The 24,414-nt window shown below is 48.7% G+C and overlaps 1 protein-coding gene across 3 annotated transcripts; it reads left to right on the forward strand.

Moving 5' to 3' along the window:
• Nucleotides 1–8,481: 8,481 nt before the first annotated feature.
• Nucleotides 8,482–22,838, forward strand: LOC136397324 (uncharacterized). 3 transcript variants are annotated; one of them, XM_066371842.1, is made up of 9 exons: nt 8,482–8,597; nt 10,377–10,505; nt 10,742–10,882; nt 13,135–13,278; nt 14,972–15,112; nt 16,498–16,629; nt 19,025–19,189; nt 19,459–19,605; nt 22,036–22,838. In XM_066371842.1, the coding sequence occupies exons 1-9, from the start codon at nt 8,543–8,545 to the stop codon at nt 22,275–22,277; spliced, it is 1,296 nt and encodes a 431-aa protein (XP_066227939.1). In that variant the 5' UTR covers nt 8,482–8,542; the 3' UTR covers nt 22,278–22,838. The 3 variants fall into 3 exon arrangements, with proteins under 3 accessions (XP_066227939.1, XP_066227940.1, XP_066227941.1); XM_066371843.1 differs by having other exon boundaries at nt 8,539–8,597; nt 10,404–10,505; XM_066371844.1 differs by lacking the exon at nt 8,482–8,597 and adding an exon at nt 9,897–10,056 and having other exon boundaries at nt 10,404–10,505.
• The last annotated feature ends 1,576 nt before the right edge of the window (nt 22,839–24,414 follow it).

Here is a 24,414-nt window from a genome sequence, read left to right on the forward strand (position 1 = left end):
AAACTCCTTCAATATTTACTGAGTGCCAGGCACTGGTCCAGGACTGGGTCACAGCAAAAAACAAAGCAAAATGGGGAATAGATATGTGTTATCTAATCTAGGACTGTGTCAGCAGTGACAAATAAAATGGATAAAAACAAGCCAGGTTGAAGCAGGTGCAAGGTACAGGCAAGGCGATCAGTGTAAGTGGGGTGATCCAGGGGGGCTTCCCTGAGCAGGTGGCGTTTGAGCAGAGACTGAACGTATGAGGAAAGAAGTCAGGCAAATAGTCTGTGAAGAGTTCCAGAGAGGAAATAGCCAGTTCAAAGGCCCTGAGGTGAGAGCATGCCTGACCTTCTAGGAACAGCCCAGAGGCCAGTGTGGCTGGAACAGAACTGGGAAGGGAGCTACATAATGGGCAGCGAGTAAGGAGTAGCTACCTCTACCACTATCCTAATGATGAAACTCTGGTCATTCTTACTTATTCATCGAAGCCTTAAGCTAATCATTTAAATATAAGGTAGAAAAGTTCCAAAAAAAAGCCCTTTCTCCTGCCCTGGCCGGTTGGCTCAGTGGTAGAGCGTCCACCTGGCATGTAGAAGTCCCGGGTTTGATTCCCGGCCAGGGCACACAGGAGAAGCGCCCATCTGCTTCTCCACCCCTCCCCCTCTCCTTCCTCTCTGTCTCTCTCTTCCCCTCCCGCAGCCAAGGCTCCATTGGAGCAAAGATGGCCCAGGCGCTGGGGATGGCTCTTCGGCCTCTGCCCCAGGTGCTAGAGTGGCTCTGGTAGCAACAGAGCGACGCGCCGGAGGGGTAGAGCATCTCCCCCTGGTGGGCGTGCCGGGTGGATCCCCGTTGGGCGCATGCGGGAGTCTGTCTGACTGTCTCTCCCCGTTTCTGGCTTCAGAAAAATACAGAAAAAAAAAAAATCCTTTCACCTAAGAGGCAGTAGGGCTTAAGAGTGTGGAGGCTGGCACTACACTGTGAGGACTCAAATTCCAGTTACTCACTAGCTGTGTGGCTTTGGGCAGGTTACTTAATGCCCCTGTGCCTCAACCTTCTTATCTGGAAAGTAAAGATAAGTGCCTCCCTCTCACTTCCTGTGCTTGGAACATAAAAGCATGTGCCCAAGGTGCTTGCCACAGTGCTTGGTGCTCGATAAGAAGCTGGAACTGTCGTTAGTATTGTTGTTGCACCCAACTATAGATTCTGGCCCTGGTTTCCTTTCTGTGAGGTGGGAAGGGAGACTCATCATAAGTGTGAGGCCAGTGGTTGTCATGCTGACCACTCCCTAGCTGGGTCACTGAACCAATAGAAACCTTTCCAAGTCTGAGTTTCCTCATGGGGAAAAGGGGGTCCCTCTCGGGGTTTTCTTGAAGACTGAGTGAAATGTTAATGTGTGTGTGGCAGGGAAATAGAATGTTGGGGTTTTGGTCTAGGCCGGTTTGAGATCCAGCTCGGCCACTTGCTCCTGGGTGACCAGGGGCAGGGAGCTTCATTCGACTGATCCTTGCTTTTCCCAGCTGGGGACATGGGTCTGGGAAGGGTGGGAGGCATATCCCAGGGAAAGGAAAGCTCAGTTTTGGGGGTCACATGGCTATGTGGTCTGGAATTACCACTTTCTGGCTGGATGATGTCACCAGTCTCAAGTACAATTTCCTCTTTTATTTGAAGAATGAGGGAATTATCCTGGACCTCACCCAGCTCCTCCTCAGACTGCTCTTGTCTCCCCAAATCTCTGTTTGTCTCTCTTTTTTCTGTGTCTTTCTGTCTGTCTTCTGCTGTCTCCATGTTTCATTCTTTTCCTTTGTCTCTGTCTCTCTCAATCCCTGTCCTTCTCTGATGCTGTCGTTCTCTCTCTGTACCTCTCTTTCTGTGTCTCTGTATCTGTTTTCTGTCTCTCTGCCTCTTTCAGATTTTATGTCTCTCTCAGACTTGTTCTCTCTGTCTCTCTGTCAAGTGACACACTCTGGTGAGGTCCAGTGATGTGTTAGGGGAGGGGGCAGGCAGGGTGCCTGGCTGTGCACAATCACAGAAAATCGGCAGGAATGTCCTTCTTCCTGCTGACTCACCTGGCCTCTCTCGCTCCTGCGTGCCTCCTGGGTCCTGGGTGAGGCCCACAGGTTTCGGGGACTTCCCAGGCTGAGGGGAGGAGAACCCCTGCAGAGACAGAGAGGGAGAGAGACAGAGACCCAGAGAGGGAGAGACAGGCCAGGAGGAGAGACAGAAAGATAGAGTTAGAGATGGGAGAAGAGAAAGCAGGAGAGACCACAGACAGACTGGCGTGGGGAAATCAAGAGGGAGAGAGAGATGACAAAACAGCAAATGAGAGACAAGGACATGGACAGTGAGAAATCAAGGGACCCAGAGAGAGACAGTGACAGAGGGGGTGACAGAGAAGGAATCCAATTGCCCTCAAAGAGGGAAGAGTGGAGACACAGCACACATGCGTGTGAGTTCACATCTGGGACCCCTTCTGCCTCTCGCTGCACCCTGAGGAAGTGACGCCTCTGGTCTGGGCTGATGATGGGGGTGTGCTCTGGCCATTTCCTCCCCAGCTCCAGGCCTAACTGACAAGACTGATGCCCTTTCTCAGGGCCTCGGCTATCCCTCTGCAAAAAACCTGGGTGAGAGAAGGGGAACAGCCCAGGGAAAGAGCTGGGGAACCCTGGAGCTCCTCCCATTTTTCAGACAGGGAGACTGAGGCTCTCCCCATCATTTTTATTAAGTGTTTATGCTAGGATGGGCACTGCTCTGAGTGCTTGACCTATATGACTGGTGACTCTTCACAGTGTCCTATTTACAGTTGAGGCCACTGAGGTCAGCTGAACAGTGGCCCCCGAAGATATCCAGGTCCTAAGCCCTGGAAAATATGAATGTTACTTGATGTGGAAAAAAGGGTCTTTTGCACTTGGATTAAGTCAAGTATTTTAAGTTGAGAACATTATCCTGAGGATCCGGTTGGGCCCTAAATGCAATCCCGAGTGCCCTTTAGGAAGGGAGCAGGTAGATGTTGGACTGTAGAGAGAAGCAGAGTAAGGCGGGGGCAGAGAGAGAACATGTCTTGCTGTTGGCTTTGAAGATGGTGGAAGGGGTTGGGAATGAGGAATACAAGGGGTGCAGCTCTCTCTATGGGAGAGAAAGGGGACCGCTGTGTCCTCGGACTCTCCGGAAGGAGTGCTGCCTGCTCATTCCGATTTTGGTCCCTTAAGACTCATTTGAGATTTCTGACCTTCAGTGCTGTAAGAATAAATTTGGTTAAAAAATTATTTATTTTAGGCCTGACCTGTGGTGGCGCAGTGGATAAAGCGTCGACCTGGAAATGCTGAGGTCGCCGGTTCGAAACCCCGGGCTTGCCTGGTCAAGGCACATATGGGAGTTGATGCTTCCTGCTCCTCCCCCCTTCTCTCTCTCTCTCTCTCTCTCTCTCTCTCTCTCCTCTCTCTCTCTCCTTTCTAAAATGAATAGAAAAAAAACACACACACACACACAAAAATTATTTATTTTATTTTAATTTCTGCTTTTTTTTTTTTTTTTTTTTTTTTTTTACAGAGACAGAGTGAATCAGAGAGAGGGATAGACAGAGACAGACAGACAGGAATGGAGAGAGATGAGAAGCATCAATCATTAGTTTTTCATTGCGCGTTGCAACACCTAGTTGTTCATTGATTGCTTTCTCATACGCGCCTTGACCGTGGGCCTTCAGCAGACCGAGTAACCCCTTGCTGGAGCCAGCAACCTTGGGTTCAAGCTGGTGGGCTTTTGCTCAAACCAGATGAGCCCTCACTCAAGCTGGCGACCTCGGGGTCTCGAACCTGGGTCTTCTGCATCCCAGTCCGATGCTCTATCCACTGCACCACCGCCTGGTCAGGCAATTTCTGCATTTTAAATCCACTAAGTTTGTGGTAATTTATGACAACAACAATGCAAAACTAATATATAAGCAGTTAAGTCACTTGCCTAGGATGATTTGGAAACATAAAGTCAGGATGATCTTGACCCAAGCAGTCTGGTGCTGCCCATGCTCATCACTGCCAGGCGGGAGGTGCTGTAACCTGGTCCCTGCCATCCACTAGTGGGCGCTCCAGCTTTCATGGTGGGCGGTAGCAGAGCAACCAAAGTATAAATAAAAAGATAGATTTAACTATAGTAAGTTGTTTTATAAAGATTTATTCTGCCAAACTTAGCGAAAATCTGACATAAAGTACTTAGTAAGTAATTATTATTATATGCTTTAACTTGCTGTAACTCTGCTTTATAAATTTTATAAAGTAAAGTTACTTCCCTACTTTATAAATCACCATTTCTGTGGAACCGGTGGGCGGTTAGAAAATTTTACTACTAACAGAGATACAAAAGTGGGCGGTAGGTATAAAAAGGTTGACAACCCCTGCCCTAGCCTCTCTCCATCTCTCCCCACCTGTCCTCTGCCACGCCTCTCTTTGACTTCACTAGGTTAGGGTGAGTTGGAGAGAAGAAGGGATCCAGAGAAGAAACAAATTGCAGAGTTTATGAAAAGAAGAATGGTTTCCCTGCCTCTAGCACTTTGCAACTCAAGCTCTACCAGAGCAGAAATAATCATTGCAATTCAAGGGCTGATTTTACTAATCCATAAAGAGCTCCCGTTAGGGGTTGAACTGCATGGAAGGAAGGAAGGAAGGAAGGAAGGAAGGAAGGAAGGAAGGAAGGAAGGAAGGAAGGAAGGAAGGAAGGAAGGGTAGGAGGGAGGAAGGGAGGGAGGAAGATGGAAGGAGGGAGGGAGGGAAAGAGGGAATAAATTAATTAAGAAATTGAAGTCTTAGCCCTGGCCGGTTGGCTCAGTGGTAGAGCATCGGCCTGGCATGCAGGAGTCCCGGGTTCGATTCCCAGCCAGGGCACACAGGAGAAGCGCCCATCTGCTTCTCCACCCCTCCCCCTCTCCTTCCTCTCTGTCTCTCTTCCCCTCCTGCAGCTGGGGCTCCACTGGAGCAAAGTTTGCCCGGGTGCTAAGGATGGCTCCATGGCCTCCACCTCAGGCACTAGAATGGCTCTGGTCGCAACAGAGCAACACCCCAGATGGGCAGAGCATCGCCCCCTGGTGGGCATGCCGGGTGGATCTCGTTCGGGCGCATGCAGGAGTCTGTCTGACTGCCTCCCCGTTTCCAACTTCAGAAAAATACAAAAAAAAAAAAAAAAAAAAAAAAGGAAATTGAAGTCCTGACTTCCAGTACTCAGAATGTGACCTTATTTGGAAATAGAGTCATTGCCAGCATAGTTCATTAAGAAGAGCTCTTAGTGGAGCAGGGTGGAACCTAATCAGTGGAACTGGTGTCTTTACAAGAAGATGGCCAGGTGAAGACAGAGACACGAAAGGAAGCCACATGGTGATGAAAGCAGAGGTTGGAGTTATGCAGCTATGAGCCAAGGAAGAGGAAAGATTGCCAGCAAACCACCAGAGGCTGGCAAGAAGCGAAGGAAGCCCTTACATGGTTTCAGAGAGGGCATAGTCCTGCTGACACCTTGATTTTGGTCCTCAAGCCTCCAGATTGAGAGACAATATACTTCTGTTGTTTTAAGCCATCAAGTTTGTGACACTGTGTTGCAGCAACCCCAGGAACCTCACACAACTGCTGTGAATCAATAGAAAAATTAGCCAAGGACAGAAGAGGAAGGACACATGACTCTTCTAAAAATGGCACTAACACACCACATGCATCAGTTAGCTTCCGCTGGGCTATATCACCCCAACACCTAGTGGGTGGAAAACAAACACTGTGCCTCCGATTCTGAGAGGTGACTGGGCCCAGCTGGTGGTCTATCTAAGATGGTTTGGAGTAGCCTCACTCTAAGGTCCTCAGCTGGGCTGGCTGGGATGCCTGGAGCCTCTCTCTGAATCTTTCTCACCCTAAAGGAGGCAATTTCATTCACACAACAGCTAAAGGGTTCCGGCAGCCCTGGCTGGATGGCTCAGTTGGTTAGAGCATCATCCAGATGAGCAGAAGTTGCTGGTTTGATCCCCGGTCAGAGTATATACAGAAGCAGATTGATGTTTCTGTCTGTCTGTCTCTGTCTCTCCCCCTTCTGCTTTAAATAAAAAAAATTTTAAGGAAAAAAAAAAAAAAGGTTTTCTACAGCAAGAAATTTAGAACACAAGCTGCAAATTTCCCTGAGTCTGAGGCTCAGAAGGCATGCGACATCACTTCTGCCACAATCCTGAGGTCAGAGCAAGTTCCGAGGCTGGCTCGGAGTTGAGGAGAGGGAAATGGACCTCTTGTTGGAAGAAGCTGCACAGGATTCCTGATCTTTGCTTCCTCCAATGCCCTTTTCACCTACAGATTGGCAAATATAGAACAGTTTGCTGGTAGTCAGAGTTGGCCAATCTGTAAGGAGACAGACACTCACCGCTAGAGTGTCAGTTAGTACAACCTCATGGAGGATCGTTTTGCAATTGCTCTCAAAATCCCAAATGCAGAAAAGCCTTTGGGCATAGTAAGACCCCTTACTACTCTGGGAACTTGGTGCATGTATGAAATTGGATGGGCACAGAGTTCTTCATTGCAACATAGTTTGTTAACAAGTGGTGGGAAAATACCTGACTGCACAAGAGGTACACTTGTCCAATGGAAAAAAGCAAGAGGAAACTATGTAATTCAGGTCACATTATTGTCAAGTAGAAAAATGGAGGGGCACAACAGTGTGTAGCATATACTGCGGTTTGTGCATAAAAGGGGGTGCCTTGTTTGTGCATCAAATAGCACCTCTGATGTTCCCTTGCCTCCAGGTTTCAAATTAAGGGCAGGGAAATGTCCCTTGCCTGCCTCTCTGCCCTTCACTCTTTACCCCACAAGCCTCATGTTTGTGCAGATTGTGGCCTGTTTACCCAGCCTGAGTTATCAGCTAAGCTTTCAGGAGACTGGATTCTTCTAGTCACAAAGCAGCAGAAGCCGCTCCCTCTGCCCCAACCCCAGACTCCAGACTGGGCGAACTTCTTTCCCCTGTTCCTGGACCAGGGGGCTCTCAGTTCACCAGAAGAGGTGGGCCTGCTCCCTAAACTTCCTGCCACAGCAGCCCACCAAGAAAAGCCACCCGCCAGCTCCTATCTTTTACCCTTAGGGTTGGCACTTTGCAAAGCAAACTCCTTGAGTGTACACACTGATTGGAGCCCGCACCCTGGAGTTTGGGAAGCATGACAGGCCTGTGGGGTCACCTTCCTATCGCTTGGGATCTCTCCTCTGAGCCAAGGGGCAAGGCCCACCCCAGCTTGAAGAGCCTGCTGCCGGATAATGAGGAGGACACAGAACATCTGCTGTTCTCAGTGCTCCACACACATCAGCTCACTTACTCCTCACAGCCCATAGACGTGGATCCTCCTAATTGCCCTGTTTGACAAGTGAGGAAACTGAGGCTCAGATGGGTGCAACGGCCATCCAAGGCCGTCCAGCTTGAAGCGGCAGAAATAGAACTCGAACCCAGGCCATCTGGCCCTGCAGTACTCCTCCCCCTCTGGATGGTGAGTAGTTTCCTCGAAGCCTGAGCATCATTAGTGCCAATCCCCACAACACTATTGTGGCTGCCACTGTCGTGCACTAACTTTACGCTCTGGAGAACGCCAACTTAGTGATGAACACAATGAGCTCCCAGAGTATATCTCAAAGGAGAGGCAGGTGGGGGTCACTCAAAGATCATGAAGAGCTGACGCAGACAGAAGCTAAGCCTCTCATGGTGGATAGTGACCTTATTCACTGAGCACTTGCCCAGATCAGGGCTGCCTGGTCAGGGAGGGCAGGAGGGTCTCATGCAGTAGGGGGCTGTCTTCCTTCCCTCTCCTGGGTAAGCCCAGTGGTCAAGTCATAGAAGTTTGGGTTCAAATTCTGGCTATGTCAACATCCTCATTTTGTGAACTTGGACAATGAGCCTTAGTTTTCTTTTCTGTAAAATGGAGAAACTCAGCACTGATTTAAACTGTACCAGTTGTTAAAATATAGAGCTACCTCCAAATTTGGTTTGTGAAAATTCACTGCCTAAGACCCTGAACACTCCCTGGAAGATGCCTGGGCTCTTGCAGACACCCCATGTTCCAGCAACTGAAAGGGAAACCCAAGTGAATGGAGGCCACCAGGATGCTTCTCTAGCAACCGGCAGACTTGTTACTGCTGCATGGCCTGGCTGACACTTGCTAATGGGGCCGATACTGACTGATGGGCCAATGTTTTGAATATCACTCTTGGGATAATGGCCTTTAAGACTGCTGTAAGGAGTCAGTGAGTTACCATCTCTCTGGAACGACCAGGCAACCTGTGAATAATATGTAGCAATAATAACAACAACATGCCCATCCTCTTTCTTTGGCTTCACTGAGTAGCCTGGGGCTTCTCCCACATATCTCTTAGGACTCAGTTTCCCCACTTCCATGCTCCTTTAGTCCCCTCCCCCACCAGGAGTCCCAGTAGGCCAGGGAGGTGGGTGGGACTGCTATCTCCCCAGAGTATTTGCTCACCCTCCTCATGGGCTGCCACCCTAGCCAAGGACCTTGAATAAAAGGCCAGAGCACCTGTGTCCTGCTTCCTCCTCTCCGGCCTGGATCATGTTCCGGCTCCTGCCTGCTCTGGTGCTCCTCGGGGCACTGGCTGCCCCGGCAGGTAGGTGCATAGTTGGGGTCCCTCCCACCAAAACATGAGCTGTGGGAATCGAGCTTCTGAGTCTGAACCCCAGCTCCTCCAACTCTACTTTTTGTCTCCCAGAGGCAGCTAAAGGGAGTGTTTTTGTTGTTGTTGTTGTTGTTGTTGTTGTTTTTTGTACTTTTCTGAAGCTGGAAACAGGGAGAGACAGTCAGACAGACTCCCGCATGCGCCCGACCGGGATCCACCCGGCACGCCCACCAGGGGGCGACGCTCTGCCCACCAGGGGGCGATGCTCTGCCCATCCTGGGCGTCGCCATGTTGCGACCAGAGCCACTCTAGCGCCTGAGGCAGAGGCCACAGAGCCATCCCCAGCGCCCAGGCCATCTTTGCTCCAATGGAGCCTTGGCTGCAGGAGGGGAAGAGAGAGACAGAGAGGAAGGCACAGCGGAGGGGTGGAGAAGCAAATGGGTGCTTCTCCTGTGTGCCCTGGCCAGGAATCGAACCCGGGTCCTCCGCATGCTAGGCTGACGCTCTACTGCTGAGCCAACCGGCCAGGGCCAAGGGAGTGTTTAAAAGTATGATTTTAGAGCTGTGCTGCCTGGGTTCAAATCCTGGTTCTGACACTTATTAGCTGTATGACCTTGGGCAAGCCACTTAATCTCTCTGTGCTTTAGTTTCCCATTTATGAAATGAGGGTGATAGTGACCCTGCCTCAGAGGGTTGCTGGGGTCATTCATTGACTTGATATATATTTAAGGATCTTTTTAAGAGCTTTGAACAGTATCAGGCCATATATAGGCCTGGTTGAAGGGGGACTCTTATTGATAGTCAGGAGTAATTATTATTAATTATTATTATTATTATTATTATTGTTTGTTTGTTTTTGAGAGACAGTCAGGGAGAGAGAGACAGGACTATCGAGCTGCTCCTGTATGTGCCCTGACTGGTGAGTTGAACCAGCAACCTCTGTACTCTGGGATAACGCTACAACCAACTGAACTATCCAGCCAGGGCTTAATTTTTATTAATTATTCAGAGAGACAGAGAGAGGAAGGGAGAGAGAGGGGAGAGGGGAGGGAAGCATTTATTGTTCCACTTAGTCGTGCATTTTTTATTGTTTCCCATGTGCACCCTGCCTGGGGATCGAACCCACAACCTTCTTTCGGGACAATACTCTTAACCAACTGAGCTAGCCAGCCAGAGCTTATTATTATTCTTTTACCTTGCCTGCCTATCTGCCCTTTTGGTTCAAGATTTACTACCATTGGCCTGGATTGGGAGTTAAACAGCCTAGAACCTAGCCGGGATCTCACTGTGTGGAGACTCTAAGTCCATCTGGCTTCAGTTTCCTCTTCTCCAAGAGGAAGGGAGGAGACAAGGGCAGCGGCTCCCAGACTGTGCTTCCTAGAGCCTCACGGCTTCTCGGAAGAGTCTCAGGGCCGCTTTGGAAGTTAAGAAGAAGGGTGACTACAAAGAGGTGGTTCTCCCCAGCCTAGCCTAAGAAGGGGAATTCCATTCATAACTGTTCCCTTCTGGGCTTGTGAGGGAGGCGTTGTTGGAGAGAGAGTTGCGCAGTGAGAACTGGTGGGTTAGATGAAGACGGCCAGCAGCTCCGCAATGCTGTTCCCACCTCCAGACCTCCGCCCACGCTGTTTCACTCACCCACCCTACGCACACCTCCAGGAAAATGTTCCTGATCTTCTCCCAACCGTACCCCCCGCCCCAAGCCCTTAGTCCGGTTCTTGAGAACTGTGTTTATGTGTGCGTTCTTCTTCCTCTCTTTCCTTCTCATCACAGGGTCTGATCACACCACTCTCCACACAGGGACCTCCAAGACGTGTCCAGCCTGCTCTTTGCTGGGAAACTGTACAGAGATCATGTGTCCTCCTGCCCAGGACTCCTGCTTGTTCAGCCAGATGAAGCTGGGTGGGGACCGGACAGGGCTGGGAGGAGAGGATGGATAAAAGGGGTGGCAGGGGTCAGAAGGGAGAGGCCTGGATAAGTCGCCTCAGAGCTCAGCTCGATGCCACTGTGGTGGGGGCAGCGGTGGTCTTAACACCAGCTGAGGTCCCAGATTGACCTCCGGGGATTGCCACAGAGGGGGCAGAGGTCTGGGAGGGCTTGAAGGTCTCTAACCTCCCCTCTTCAACCTCTGTCCCCAGAAAATGGGACTCTCATCAAGAATGGGTCGTGCGTGGCCCCTGGGGAATGCCGAGAAGGTGTCTACGCCCTGACCTATGCCCCTGACTTGAGTGTCAGCACAGCCTGTTGTGACAACAACTGCAGCAGGATTACAAGGCCAGGTTTGTCACACAACCAGGTGGGGTGTCATGGGAACTTGGCCTTGGTTTCAAGTTCTGCTTGGCTAGTTGGAGCAAGGAGAACCTCACTTTTCTTATCTGGAAAATGGGTGTGAACTAAGTTTGCAAGAAAGGTGCATCTACCACAAAGCTGGCATTTCATAAATTATAGCTGTGCTTATTGAGTCATTGGGGGGTGAGAGAGAAGCCCCAGACTCTTATTTCTCCTGAGGAGAAGGGTTCCCCTGAAGGCAAGTTAAACAGAACAAGAAGTGTTATGGGTGGTCTCAGGCCCAAGTAGAGTGAGGCCAGAAAGGTACCTATGGTGCACAATTGAAAGAGGCACTCACTCTAACACGCTGACTCTGACCTTGACCTTGACAGGGAGTGCCTCTTTCTCACTGGCCCTGAGAGGTGAGAAAGATTACTTTGTGGCATGTTAATTTCTTCAAAGAAGGATTTGCATTTGGCTGGGGTAGTAAGGGGAAGACCTGAGACAGCTCCTCCTTCGGGGCTGCTGGTCATTCTTCAAACTCCTGGGGGTGTCTCTCCTCCTAGACTGTGTGCCACAACCAAAAAAAAGGCCTAGTACAAACCGAGAGGTGGCTATGCTACTCAGGATATAACATGTTAGTTATGACTAAAACTGCATTGAACAAAACTCCTATGAGTGAAGAAGGATCAAAGGGACAACCTCGAAACACACTGAGCAACTGTCTTTTGGTAGAGGACTGACAGCACTGCCCTCCAGTTGAAATACAACATTAGTGATATATGTAATGAAAGCTTTCCCAGTCACATTAAAAAGTTACAAAGAAACAGGTGAAATTAATTTTAATAATATTTTTTATTTAATGTAGTATACCTAAAATATTATTTCAACATGTATATAATTGGCCCTGGCTGGTAGCTCAGTGGATAGAGAGTTGGCCTGGCATGTGGATGTCCCCAGTTCAATTCCTGGTTAGGGTGCACATGAGAAGCGACCATCTGCTTCTCTGCCCCTACCTCTCCCCCTTCTCTCCCTCTTCCTGCAGCCAGTGGCTTGATTGGTTCGAGTGTGGCCCTGGGTGCTGAGGATAGCTCCATTGGAGTGCATCAGCCCCAGGCACTAAAAATAGCTTGGTACTCGAGCACTGGCTCCAGACAGGGGTTGCCAGGTGGATCCCGGTTGAGGAACATGCAGTAGTGTGCCTCACTAAGTCCCTTCTTCTCACCTAAAAAACAAAACAAACAAACAAAAAACAGAATATAATCAAAAGAATAGTATTAATGAGATATGTTCAAACTAAGCTTCTGAAGTGAGGGTATATCTTACCCTCACAGCACATCGCTAAAGGAACCAGCCACATCTCAAGTATTCAAAAGCTGCATGTGGACAGTGGCCTCATATTAGCCAGCACAGTTCATAGCTATGGTTTCTTTAGTCTGCTTTTCTGTATTTGCCAATATTTTTATATAAACCCATATTAAAATGCTTCTTGACCTAGTTGTTGACTTTAAAAATATTTTATTTATTCATTTTAGAGAGGGGAGAGAGAGAGAGAGAGAGATAGAGAAGGGGGAATGGCAGGAAGCATCAACTCCCATATGTGCCTTGAATAGGCAAGCCCAAGGTTTTGAACCGGCCATCTCAGCATTCCAGATCAACGCTTTATCCACTGCACCACCATAGGTCAGGCTGGACTTAGTTTTGACTCAGGAAAAATCTGCTTGAACAATTTTCTCTTAAATAATTCAAATCTCTAAGAAAGCTCTGAAAATTAATCAAATAGTGGAGAAGCCAGAAGCCACAATCCCACTCTTCTGCACACAGAGAGTATACTCCACAGTATCTTAAAACCTAAAATAACAGAATCACATTTTAATCCCTTTTGGATCTGAGGTCCTTAAGGGAAGGCTTTTGTCTATGTAGCTAGTGCTGTGTCTCTAGCACAGGGCCTGGTACACAGTAGGTGCTCAAGAAATGTTTGTGGAATGAATAAGAAGACCCTTAGGATCTAGCATGAAGGTTTGCTTAGGACAGCGAGCAGTGCAGGGCCAGCTGCACCCATGGCGCTGTTCACTGTTCCTTGGGATAAGTTTTCAGGGGCTGGAAGGAGGTGACTGTGACCAGGCTGGTCCCACTTTGGAGGAAAATGTTCTGGATTGTGGTTCATAGAAACAGCGAGAACAAAGGGCCAGCGGGGCAAGGGGGACTGAGACGGGATGTCCCTTAGCCCCCATTCCATCCTGACTATACCCATTCCCACCAGAGGAAAGGCCTGAAGCCCAGCACAATGGCATGAAGTGTCACTACTGCTCTGGGAATAAGTCAGCCCCGTGTGACTCCCTTTCGGTCATGAACTGCACTGGATACCAGACTGTGTGTGTCACCCTCAAAGGGACATGGAGTGGAGGTAAGGGCTCCCTTTAGTAGGTCACTTGCATGGTGAGCCTCCCTTCTAGCTGCACAAATAAGTGTTGAGGTTCATTTGCATGTATGTTCTGGTTGTTTATTGCTATTTAACAAATCACTTGCAAATGCAGTGGCTTAAGACAACCATTTTACTAACTGTCATGGTTTCTGTGGGTTGGGAATTTATTAAGGGCTCAACTGGACATTTCTAGGTCCTTCACATGGTTGCAGTCAAAAGGTGGCTGGAGCTGGAACTGCAGGGCTGAGGGCAGCTAAGGCCTTGTTGAGTATCTCTGCCACACATGTAGACTCAGGGCCTTTTCATGTGGTCCCTCCGCATTGGTTAGCTTGGGCTTCCTTACATCACGGCTGCCGCCATCTTTACATGGTGACTGCAGACTTCAAGAGCAAGTATTCCAGCAAACGAAGTGACAGTTGCATGGTCTTTGATAGCCTAGGCTGTCATCCTGTCCCTTCTACCATGCTTCATTGGTTGAAATGGTCACAAAAGTCCATCTGGTTTCAAGGGAGGAGGCATAGACCCTCACCTCTTAATGTTGCAAAGAATTCACAGATGTATTTTTAAATCCCCACTATGTGTTTGGAAATGGTTGAAGCAGAGGCTTTTTGAGCAAAAAACTTAGAATAGAACCACACGGACCAGAGGATACTCTAACTATGAAGCCAACAAAATGACAGAGAGAAGTGGCCTGAGCTTCTGCTCCTGACAGCATGGTAGACTAGATCCTTTGAAGTGTCTTCTTGCTACAAACAGTGGCATGCTGGGAGGGCGGGAAGGGGGAGCAGGAATGACGGGTGTGGTCCACTCTGGCTGGGAGGACTATTTTATCATTGCCATTTTTTTGAAATGCAAGCATATGGTGATAATAACAAGCAGATTGACTTTTAGTCAGCTATATTATTCTTTTTAAATGCTTTACAGACTATACACTTCCTTCTAACCTGCTCCCAGGACAGACTGCTCCCACTACTCACCTCCCTGGTATGCCACTGTTTACAGATAAACTGGATGCTATACAGAAATATTTCTCCATGCATTTGGGGGTTTAGGGGAACTTATGAAAACTTCCAAGGGTTCCGAACAAAATAAAACCGTTAACAGCAATCAGAACGAGAGCAGTGAGCAAACATGGAAAGGCCTGGTGGCCGGAGAGGAAACACTGATAGTATCCTGCATATGGGTGCCGGGCTCTTAGGTTAGCAGTGAAGTTGTGCAGCTGACCCTTAGACACCCATATCCCAGGGACCTTGGAAGGAGGCTGAAATGATCCCAGGTTGGTAACGCTTGCTGGCTCTCAGTACAAGCCAAGGAAAGTCCTCTCCAGAGAAAAGCCACCAGGACTTTTCAAAACCAACCAAACATGAGCTCACAATCAGAGCTCATGAACTGCACAAGGAAACAAGCCACCATGAGTGATAGCAGAAGCAATGAACCACAGATGTGGACCCACGAGTAACCCAACTATTGTAATTACCAGCTCCAGAACAGAACCACAATGATATATTTGAACAAATAATGTTAGAATCACAAAAATGAGCAGACAAGAGGTTGTAAGAAATGACCAGGACTATTTGACAGTGGATAGGATAGGATTACAGAGAGAGATGGAGAAAGACACCAAGGTGGGAAGCTCAGGCTCTGAGCCCCCTGCAGCTGCTACCTGTTTCTGCAGGAGACCCCCAAATCCTGAAGGGCTGTGCCACACCAGAGCTATGTGACCTGCGAGTGAATACCACCCTGGGCCCGGAAGCATCTGGATTTCATCTCACGGCCTGGCCTGAATGCTACTACGAGGCTCTTCCCACCCAGCCAGGTGCTTTGAACCTTGACTTCCACAGACCCTACACTTTCTCCCCCCCTGGATCCCACTTGTCTTTCCCAGTCCTGCATGCTCCCAGGGTATCTTCTCCTACTGTCATGCTCCCAGGGAGTGTAATTACTCACAAGCACACACACACACACACACACACACACGCCACCTGACACACCCGGAAGCAGAAAATCTCATTGGCACATGACCACAAACGTCCACATTTTTATCCTGACCCAAAACAGACCTACAGAGGAGTATGCATTTCTAACCACCGACATCCTGTTGTGTGAGAGTAGAGCTCTCAGCACGGTTTAAATAGGAACGCTCATGGTCTCTTCCTTTCTTTCTTCTCTTTCTTGCTTGTGAAAGAAGGTGGATTTGCCACGAGTCTCCTCTTGGCTTAACAAAGACCACTGACCATAATTTTTGTCTTCCAGAAAAAAGAGGTGCTAACTGAGATAGTACTTACCAGGGCAACCACTTCCTAAGTGAGACATTTGAACAGAATTACAGACATTTCCGAGGTGAGAAAGGACATCTTCAAGCCTGGGGAGGGAGCATTTCTTCAGCTTCAGGTGACCATGTTGCCAGAAGCCTCGCAGCAAGCGCGGTTCTGTCGGGAAGATCTTGCTGCTGAATCTGCGGGCAAAGAAGTCACATTCTCCCCTCCGCTTACTCAGAGTACCAGCTGCTCGGAGTTTTACTTTTCAAAACTCAGCCATGAGTTAAATTAATGATCACTAAAAAAAGAAAAAAAAGATTTGGGAGCTCCAATTTTACAATATGGAAAGGGAAAAGGGCAAAACAGGATTACTAACACCTGGAATGTGGGCCATGAAATTTTTTGCATATACAGTTCCTATGAACATATGACATATCCATGTCGGGACACATGGGTTGTCAGATCCATACATGTGGCCTGGGGAAGAGATACGTACAAACATATGAAAGCACAGAATATCCACAGACACACTGAAGCATGCTAACTTTCACAAGCATTCACATCTGTACACCAGTGTATATATTCAAACACCCCAAGCATTGCCGGAAACACACACACGCACACACACACAGTAGCCTTATACAATGCACATAAGCGGGTGCTCTCTTCACACAGGTAAACCCATAGACACCTATTCGCACAGGGGTCTGTGGAGGCGCACACAAACATCCCTATCCTCCTGCAGACAGTTCCAGAACACACACAGTTCAATGTAGGTGCACACCACCAACTGCATTGTGGCAGAAGTGCACAAGTGTGGTGTAGTTGCATCCTCACAGACCCATACCGAGGTGCCCAGAAATGTACACACGTGCACACACAACTGTGTGCTCACACACACACAAAGGTTGTCCTCTAGTGGCTGATTTTCTTCTCTCCCCAGGTCTCCATGCAACTTTGACCCACACCAAGGCTAAGGTCACCACCTGTTTCATCTGCTCAGACAACAACCGCTGTGACCCTTTCTCCTGCCCAGCAGATAGGAAGTACTGCCTTCAGACGGCGGGCGTCCTGGGTGAGTGTCCCTGGGGACAGGACTGGGTGAGGCAGAGAGGGGCTGGAGGCACAGCCAGCTTACTCCTTGCCCTCCCATGTCCGTCTCCTTCACTGCAGTCACAGTAGCCTTTTCCTGGCCGTGGAGGACAGAGGCTGGTGGCAAGGGAGGATGTGACTTTAAAATCAGATGCCACATTTGTTTCGCTATTTCTTGCTGAATAATAAATCAACTCATAACAGTGCCTTGACAAACAAAACAGAAACAAACTCATAGATATAAAAATAGATTGGTGATCTTCATATGGAAGAGAATTTGGGGAGCTGGGTGAAAAAGGTGATGAGATTAAGAAGTACAAATTGCCAGTTATTAAAACAGTCACAGGGATGTAAAGTACAGCACAGGGAATGTAGTCACTAACATTGTAGTAACTATGTATGGTGTCATGGGTACTAGACCTGCTAGGGCGATCACTTCGTAAGGTATATAAGTGTCTAATTACGATGTTGTACACCTGAAACTAATATGATATTGTATGCTAAATGTGATTAAAAATAACTTTACAAAGTAGTGACTTAACCACAAAAGGACAAATACTGTATGAGTTCACTTATGTGAGGATCTAGAATACTCACAACCATGGAAAAAGTAAGTAGAATGCTGGGGGTGGGGTGGGAAATGGGACGTTGTTGTTTGATAGGTAAAGAGATTTAGTTTTGCATAATGAAAAAGTTCTGGAGAGCTGCTTCACAGCAATGTGAATACATGTAGTCAACACTACTGAACTGTACATTTAAAAAGGGTTAAGATGGTATATTTTATATTGTGATTTTTAAAAAGGCATGGCTTAAACAATGATTTAGTATTTCCTACCATTCCGTGGGGGGACTGGGTTCAGCTGGGCAGTTCTTCTGCTCCAGAAAGTGAATGCAGGTCACAGAGGCAGCTGCATTTAGCTGGGAGCTCAACTGGGGCTGGAGTGTTCAATTCAGCCTCTCACCTTCTGGGATCGCTAGTCCGTAGCCTAGCTGAGATTCCTTATAGCAGTGGTTCTCAAACTTTTTGAAGTTGGGGCACATTTAAAATCCTACAAATAACTGTAGGTGCACTATATACAAATTTCTGAGAAATATGTTATAATAATTAAGTCAAATATTAAAGAAAAAATATAAATTCCAAGTGTGCTTTTATGGTAATTAAATTAAATAAATATGACAAAATTAAATTTATTCTGACATTAAAAAACATTTTTCTGCCTGATCAGGCGGTGGTGCAGTGGATAGAACGTTGGACTGGGATGTGGAAGACCCAGGTTCGAGACCCCGAGGTCGCCAGCTTGAGTGCAGGCTCATCTGGTTTGAGCAAAGTTCACCAGCTTGGACCCAAGGTCGCTGGCTCTAGCAAGGGGTCACTCGGTCTGCTGAAGGTCCACAGTCAAGGCACATATGAGAAAGCAATCAATGAACAACTAAGGTGTCACAACGAAAAATTAATGATTGATGCTTCTCATCTTCCTCCGTTCCTGTCTGTCTGTCCCTATCTATCCCTCTCTCTGACTCTGTAAAAAAACAAAAACAAAAAACATTTTTCTGTTACATTTTTTTAGTTCTCTGGAATACTATAGGGCGCACCTGGAAATCTTCTAGGGTGCACCAGTGTGCCCTGGCGCACATTTTGAGAACCACTGCCCTACAGGATGGAGGCTGGCTTCCAAGAGGGAAGAAGTGGAAACCAGCAGCTTCTTAAGAGTTAAGCCCAGAACCTGCACAGTGTCACTCCTGTCACAGTCTATTGATCAGAGCCTGTCACAGGCCAGCTCAGATTTAAGGGGGTGAGGAAATAAATTCTGCCTCAGGATGCAGGAGTGGTAGGTCATGTTGCAAAAGAGCACGTGGGCTAGGAGATACAGTGTAGCCATCCTGATATCCACTGCAACATTCTGGGCAGGCTTCCCCTGAAGTCCCCTGTCCATCTGCCCCATAGCCAGGAAAACTGGACATTTCTGTAAAAGGGAAGAGGAATTAAACCAATACCAGAGTTGGTATGAATGCCAAGATGCACAGGAATAGCATATATAGGAATCCCAGCTGTATAAATAGGAACAGTAAGGATAGTGTACCAGGCTGGGCATTTCTGGGGTCCTAGAGAAGTGCCCGGCTGAGGCATGAGGTGCTCAAAGACAGGTAGGGGGACATCACAGATTTACAGCTACCTGCTCATTGGAACCCTAAGGGGAGAAGGCAGGGGAAGGAAGGCTGTCTGAACCGTCTTGAACAATGACAGGCTTTGCATTTATCAGGGATGATCTCAGGCAGAGTGAACACCAACAACGACACCCCCGGAGGGATTTGGGGTTTCAATTAAGTGGTGGCTTATGATTATTCTTCTTCAAAATTCTGCCCCCAAACCTCTCCAGCCTTAGGGGAAGGTTACTCTGTTGCCTGGAGAAATGGTTCCTGTGTGGCTTCCAAGGACTGCAAATTTGACAACTCCATCTCTGCCCTGACCTACAGCACTGGCTTTGGCTTCTGGGTCAACACCACCTGTTGCCAAGGCAACTGCCAGGAGCCCACTGCTCTCGGTATGCTGCCACCAGGAAGCAGTCAGAGGGATAGCTGAGGAGGTGGTGGGGTGACTAGAGGAGAGTTTGTCCTGGGTTGAAGAAGGCAGAGAGGTGGTAGGGTCACATCACCTCCGTTTCCCCAATCAGGTGGCCCTAAGGCACCTTGACCCCAGCTCCATGGGAAAGCCCATTACAGTCATTTCCCTGTGGTAGAGCCTGTGAGTGGATGGAGGGGCCTGAGACGTCTTGAGAGTCCTCCTGGCTGACAGTCACCTTTCCCTACACAGCGACTCTGCCGGCCTCACACAGCCTGAGCAAGTTCCTGTGTCCTACATGTGCTGACAGCTACCTGGGGCACTGCAATTCCTCCTTCTACATGCAGTGCCCCACTGGGGAGACCGAGTGTGTCCAGCTGGGCCTGATAGCTGAAGAAGGTAATGTGTGCACGCATGTGTGCATGAGTGATGCTGAGCACACTGCTTTTGAAGAAAGCATGCCTGAGTTTGGGGTCCACCTCTATCTCTTACCCTGTTGTGACCCAAGATAAGTGACTTCATCTCCCTGAGCCTTGGTTTTCTCTTCTGGTAAATGGGAGAGTAGTGGAAGCACTTCAAAGGGTTTAATTTAATTTTATTTTTTTATTCAGTGAGAGGAGGGGAGGCAGAAACAGACACCCTCAGACACCCTGACCAGGATCCACTGGGCAAACCCACTAGGGGGCGATGCTCTGCCCATCAGGGGCATTGCTCATCAACCTAACTCTTCTTAGCACCAGAGGCAGAGGCCATAGAGCCATTATTAGTGCCTGGGGCCAACTCACTCCAATAAAGCCATGGTTGCAGGAGGGGAAGAGAAAGAGAGAGAGAGAGGTGAGAGAGGGAGGGGTGGAGAAGCAGATGGGCGCTTCTTCTGTGTGCTCTGACCAGGAATCGAACCTGGGACTTACACACACCAGGCTGACACTCTACCACTGAGCCAACTGACCAGGGTCACACCTCACAGGGTTTTGTGAGGATAAAGGGAGTATGTGAGAGGAGCAACAGAGCAGAGGGCATAAAGCAGCACTTGGAGCCAGGCTGCCAGGGGTCGAATCCCAAATCCATACCACTTAGAAGCTAGGTGGTCTTGGGCCAGTGACTTTGCCTCTCTGTGCCTCAATTTTCCATCTGAGAAAGAGAATAATTATAGTCCCTAACTTGTAAGACTATTGTGAGAATTAAGCAAGATACATAATTCATACAACTTCTAGATGTGTGCTGTCCAAAAGAAATATAATGTAAGCCACATGTATAATTTAAAATTTTCTAGTAGCCACATTAAAAAGTACAAAGAAACAGATGAAATTAAATAGTATATTTTACTTAACACAATATATCCAACAGTTATTATGTCAACATGCAACCAATATAAGAAATAATAAACGAGGCAACTTTTACATTCATTCTTTCCCACTATAAGCCTTTGAAATCTGGTGTGGATTTTACACTCACAGAATCTCAGTTCAAACCAGCCACACCTGAAGTGTCTATGGCCAAATGTGGTCAGTGGCTACTGTATTGAACAGCATAATTCTAGAACAGAGCAAGGGTGAGATGTGGCATTTCAGAGAATCTAAGACGGTATCAGTGGAGAAGCAGGAAAACAGTTCTACCCAGAGATGTTGAAATGTGTATGTGGGTAGGTGGGAGGATGTGTCTCTTGGAACAGATGAAATTCAGTGTCAGTGGTCATGACTGTTACGTGTGGGTAAGGCTCACATGACTTTCAATCAACATTGTTCAGGGGTTGGATGTGCACAGAAACTTTGGTTTATGTGTGTTATGTGTGTTTGTGTGCCTGTGTGTGTGTTTCCTGGGCAGGGAGGCACATCAGTGGACAGGGTGTGTGGGTGTGCTTGTGTTAGTTGTGTGGGTGGATGGGCCTGGGGATGGGGGTGGGACCATAGCTCACAAATATGGCCCTTTGAGGAAGTATATTTCAAATCAGGGCAAAATGAGGCTTACATTTCTTTTTAACTTTGTATTATGGAGAATTTCAAAGATAAATAAAAGACAGAAGAGTTCATTAAACCTCCATATACCCTTCACATAACTCCAATAATTATCCATTTATGTCCAGTCCTGTTGCATCCTCATATTATTTTGAACACAAACTCAGATATCCATCACTTCAACCATAATGATTTCCATCCATATCCCTAAAAGATTAGGACTGAAAAATAACCTACGATTGTGGTGAGGTGCCTTTGTTGGTAAAATAAAACTATTTCACTTTCCTGTTCCACATCAAGTCCTAAATAAACTGATTGCATTTGTGTATTTATTTGTATTTATACCTAAGTATAGCACTATATTATTATACTGTATTATGTTATATGGCTCTGAAGAAGCATAGAAAATCACTGGGAAAGCTGTGCACGAAGCCGGTTGGAGGGGTGTGTGACATAGAGTGGCCTCCAGGTGTCAGTTTTTATTAATATTGGATACAAGGAAAAGAACACCTGTAACACACCTGTAAGGCGTAAAGAATCCCCAGCTCAAGGGTCAGAACATTCTTGGTGAGTTTCCCAAAAGGTGCAGATTCGAGGGCCTGCCATCCCCTCCGAGGTTGGCCGCTCCTTGGTTTCCTTTGCGATGTGAGAGTTTTCCAAAACTTTGGCAAGGCTCTGACCTGGCGAAACAGGCGCCCCTCAGGGGCCAGAGGGAATTTCAGGGGAACTTGCTTAGTTACAGAAACCTCCGAAGTCTGGCGGCGGGGCGGCGGGGCTGGTGCCGGTGGTGACGCGCATGCGCGCTCGGGCGCGTGTGCAGGTGACACCTGCCTGCGCGCATCCTCATGTCCCTGTCCGCACCCCGTCTCCGCAGGCGGCCGGAACGTGAGCGTGCGCGGCTGCGGATCCCGCGACCTGTGCAGCCCAGCGGCCCGGACAGAGTGGCTCAGGACGCTCCTTGGCCACCGGCTGGCCGGCTCGCCCGACTGCAGCTCCAGCCGACGCGCCGTCATCGACTCCACCTGCCACTCGGGCGCGGCCCCTGGCCTCCGCCTCGCCCTGCCGGCGCGGGTGGCCGCGCTGGTGGCCGCACTGGTCACCGCAGCACTTCCCTGAGCAAGGCCGCCTGGCCCACTCTCGCCCGGGGGCCCCGCTTATTCCGCTGGTCGCTAGATGGCGCCCTGGCTCCCCTCTACTAGTACATTTCTGGGGGTCTGGAAGCTTCTGGTGAGAAAGTCAGGAAGGGGTGAGCCTCCTCCCTCAGGCTAGCGCTTCCTTGTGGCTATACCTCCTCCCTCAAACTAGGCTGTTTTTCTGCCTCCATGATTACACATTCTCCTCCACATTGCGGGGGGTGGGGGGAGCGCACAAAGACTAGGCCTCCTTCCTGCAAGGAGGGCTTCCCCCCACCAGGCCCACCAGGCTACTCCCTCAACTACAGCAATCCTTTTGCCTGAACATTGGAGAACAACCCCTCTTCCTTCTGCCTCCTCTATAGGGTCTAGCAAAGTCCTGGGCAGCCAAAGTGGGGTTTAAGGACCAAGTACACCCCCTTCCCAGGCTTTTACAGCAACCCAGTCCAACCCCACTATGGGTTCCTTTCTGTCTGGGCTCAGTCTCCCCGCTGTCACCAAATCTAAATGAATCTCACTTCCCGCAAGCTGAGTGGTTTGGGTTTCCTTTTTTGGTGGTTGCAGCCTCAAACAGGGCCCTGGGGTGATGTCCTTTCTCCTCTGGGGCCAAGAGAGGCCAGGTCTATCTCTCTTGGGCTAGGGATTCTGGGAGGGGACCTGCAGATGACAATGTCTGGCAGCCAGGGTGGGCATAAGATCAAATGCTCAGCCTGGAGTGAGCGTCATTTTAGACCCAGCATTGAGACCAAAGGCTTGAGCAGAGATGTTAAAACGGGGAGCTTACTGGTGGCTGACGGCCAGGAACCATTCAGCTGAAAGGAATGCAAGTCCAACTAAGAGAACTGAACCGACTCAGCACCCACTTGACAAATATTTATTGACCACATTTATCGATCAAGCCCAGTTCTGGACACTGGAGGTACACAGTAAAAAAAATTCTCTGCTCTCAGGGAGTTATGTTTCAGTGGGCGAGAAAGATCATAAACATCACGTGTTCACCAGGTGGTAATAGTGCTGTGGAGAAAACAGTGCAGGGAAGAGAATGCGGTGTGTTGTGATGGGTGCACTTTATATGGGGTGGGTTAAGAAGCCTCAGGAAGGTGACATCTGAGTCAAGATCCGAAGGGGGTGAGGGAGAGGGCCATGCAGATGGCTGAGGTGGGTTTGGGGGCATTCTAGGCAGAGGAAACGGCAACAAAGGCCTGAGGCACCAGCAGTAATGACTAGCTAGCACCATGCAGCAAAAACAGAGAGCATGGAGGTAGGGGACTCAAGGGTCATTGATTGAACAGGTCAAATGAGTCATTCACAGCCTGCCTGCTTCTCTGCCCTTCTCAGCACGCTGGTGTTTGCATGATGACAGCCATAGTTCCAGCATCATGACCTCATGCAACCATATCTGAAGCTGAACACTGTCCTCGTCTTCCCAGAAACCCCATCTTGTCGCAGACTTCCCTCATGTCCCATTGGCCAGACCTGAGCCAGCCAGTCCCTGGTGAGGTAATGGACTGTCCTGATTGATTTTGTCTAATCAGGATTCAGTTCCTGGAGTTGAGAGAGGCCCAGCCTCTCAGAAGGTTCATGGCTGCCTCAGATTTTGGACAAAATGAGGTTCTATTAAGCAAAAAAGAAAGGGGATCCACAGGGATCAGTTAGGACAAGGAAAGGTACCTTATGCATTTCAACAGAAGGAATTTTATCCAGGGAATGGCTTACACTGTTGGAAGAGCTGGGAGAGGAAAGAGAGGAGGGGAACTGGGGAGAAAGAAAGGGGAGCCTTCTAGTTACTGGGGCTGTGTAACAAATCACCCCAACACCTGGCGGCATAAAACAGTCCAGGAGGAGGAACTTGGCTCCTGCTCTTAGAGCTGGTGGGAGAGTTGACACGGGCACAGAGATTGAAATTGTTCCCGTGGAGCGTTCCTTACAAGTAAACAGTAGCCTTTACTATTATTACTGGGGAGGAACACCCTTTGGGCCACGCAGTCGGCATGTGCTGCACTCCAAAAGCCCCTTTCTGCTACCTGACAAGGCCTCTGTAGGAGGATGCTTGCCTAAGGTGAGGGTGCAGAGGAGCTTGGGGCGGCTGTGGAGGGGACGGAACAAGGAAGGAGCTGTTC

Source organism: Saccopteryx leptura, chromosome 3, assembly GCF_036850995.1.
Source record: "Saccopteryx leptura isolate mSacLep1 chromosome 3, mSacLep1_pri_phased_curated, whole genome shotgun sequence".
In the NCBI taxonomy this organism is placed as follows: domain Eukaryota; kingdom Metazoa; phylum Chordata; class Mammalia; order Chiroptera; family Emballonuridae; genus Saccopteryx; species Saccopteryx leptura.

What these genes read in the sequence shown, in the direction of transcription:
- LOC136397324 (XM_066371842.1), top strand. Translation starts at nt 8,543, where the DNA reads ATGTTCCGGCTCCTGCCTGCTCTGGTGCTCCTCGGGGCACTGGCTGCC. An exon ending in CAGCAGGATTACAAGGCCAG is followed by an intron (nt 10,883 to 13,134) that starts GTTTGTCACACA and finishes CATTCCCACCAG; the next exon opens with AGGAAAGGCCTGAAGCCCAG. An exon ending in GGGCCTGATAGCTGAAGAAG is followed by an intron (nt 19,606 to 22,035) that starts GTAATGTGTGCA and finishes CCGTCTCCGCAG; the next exon opens with GCGGCCGGAACGTGAGCGTG.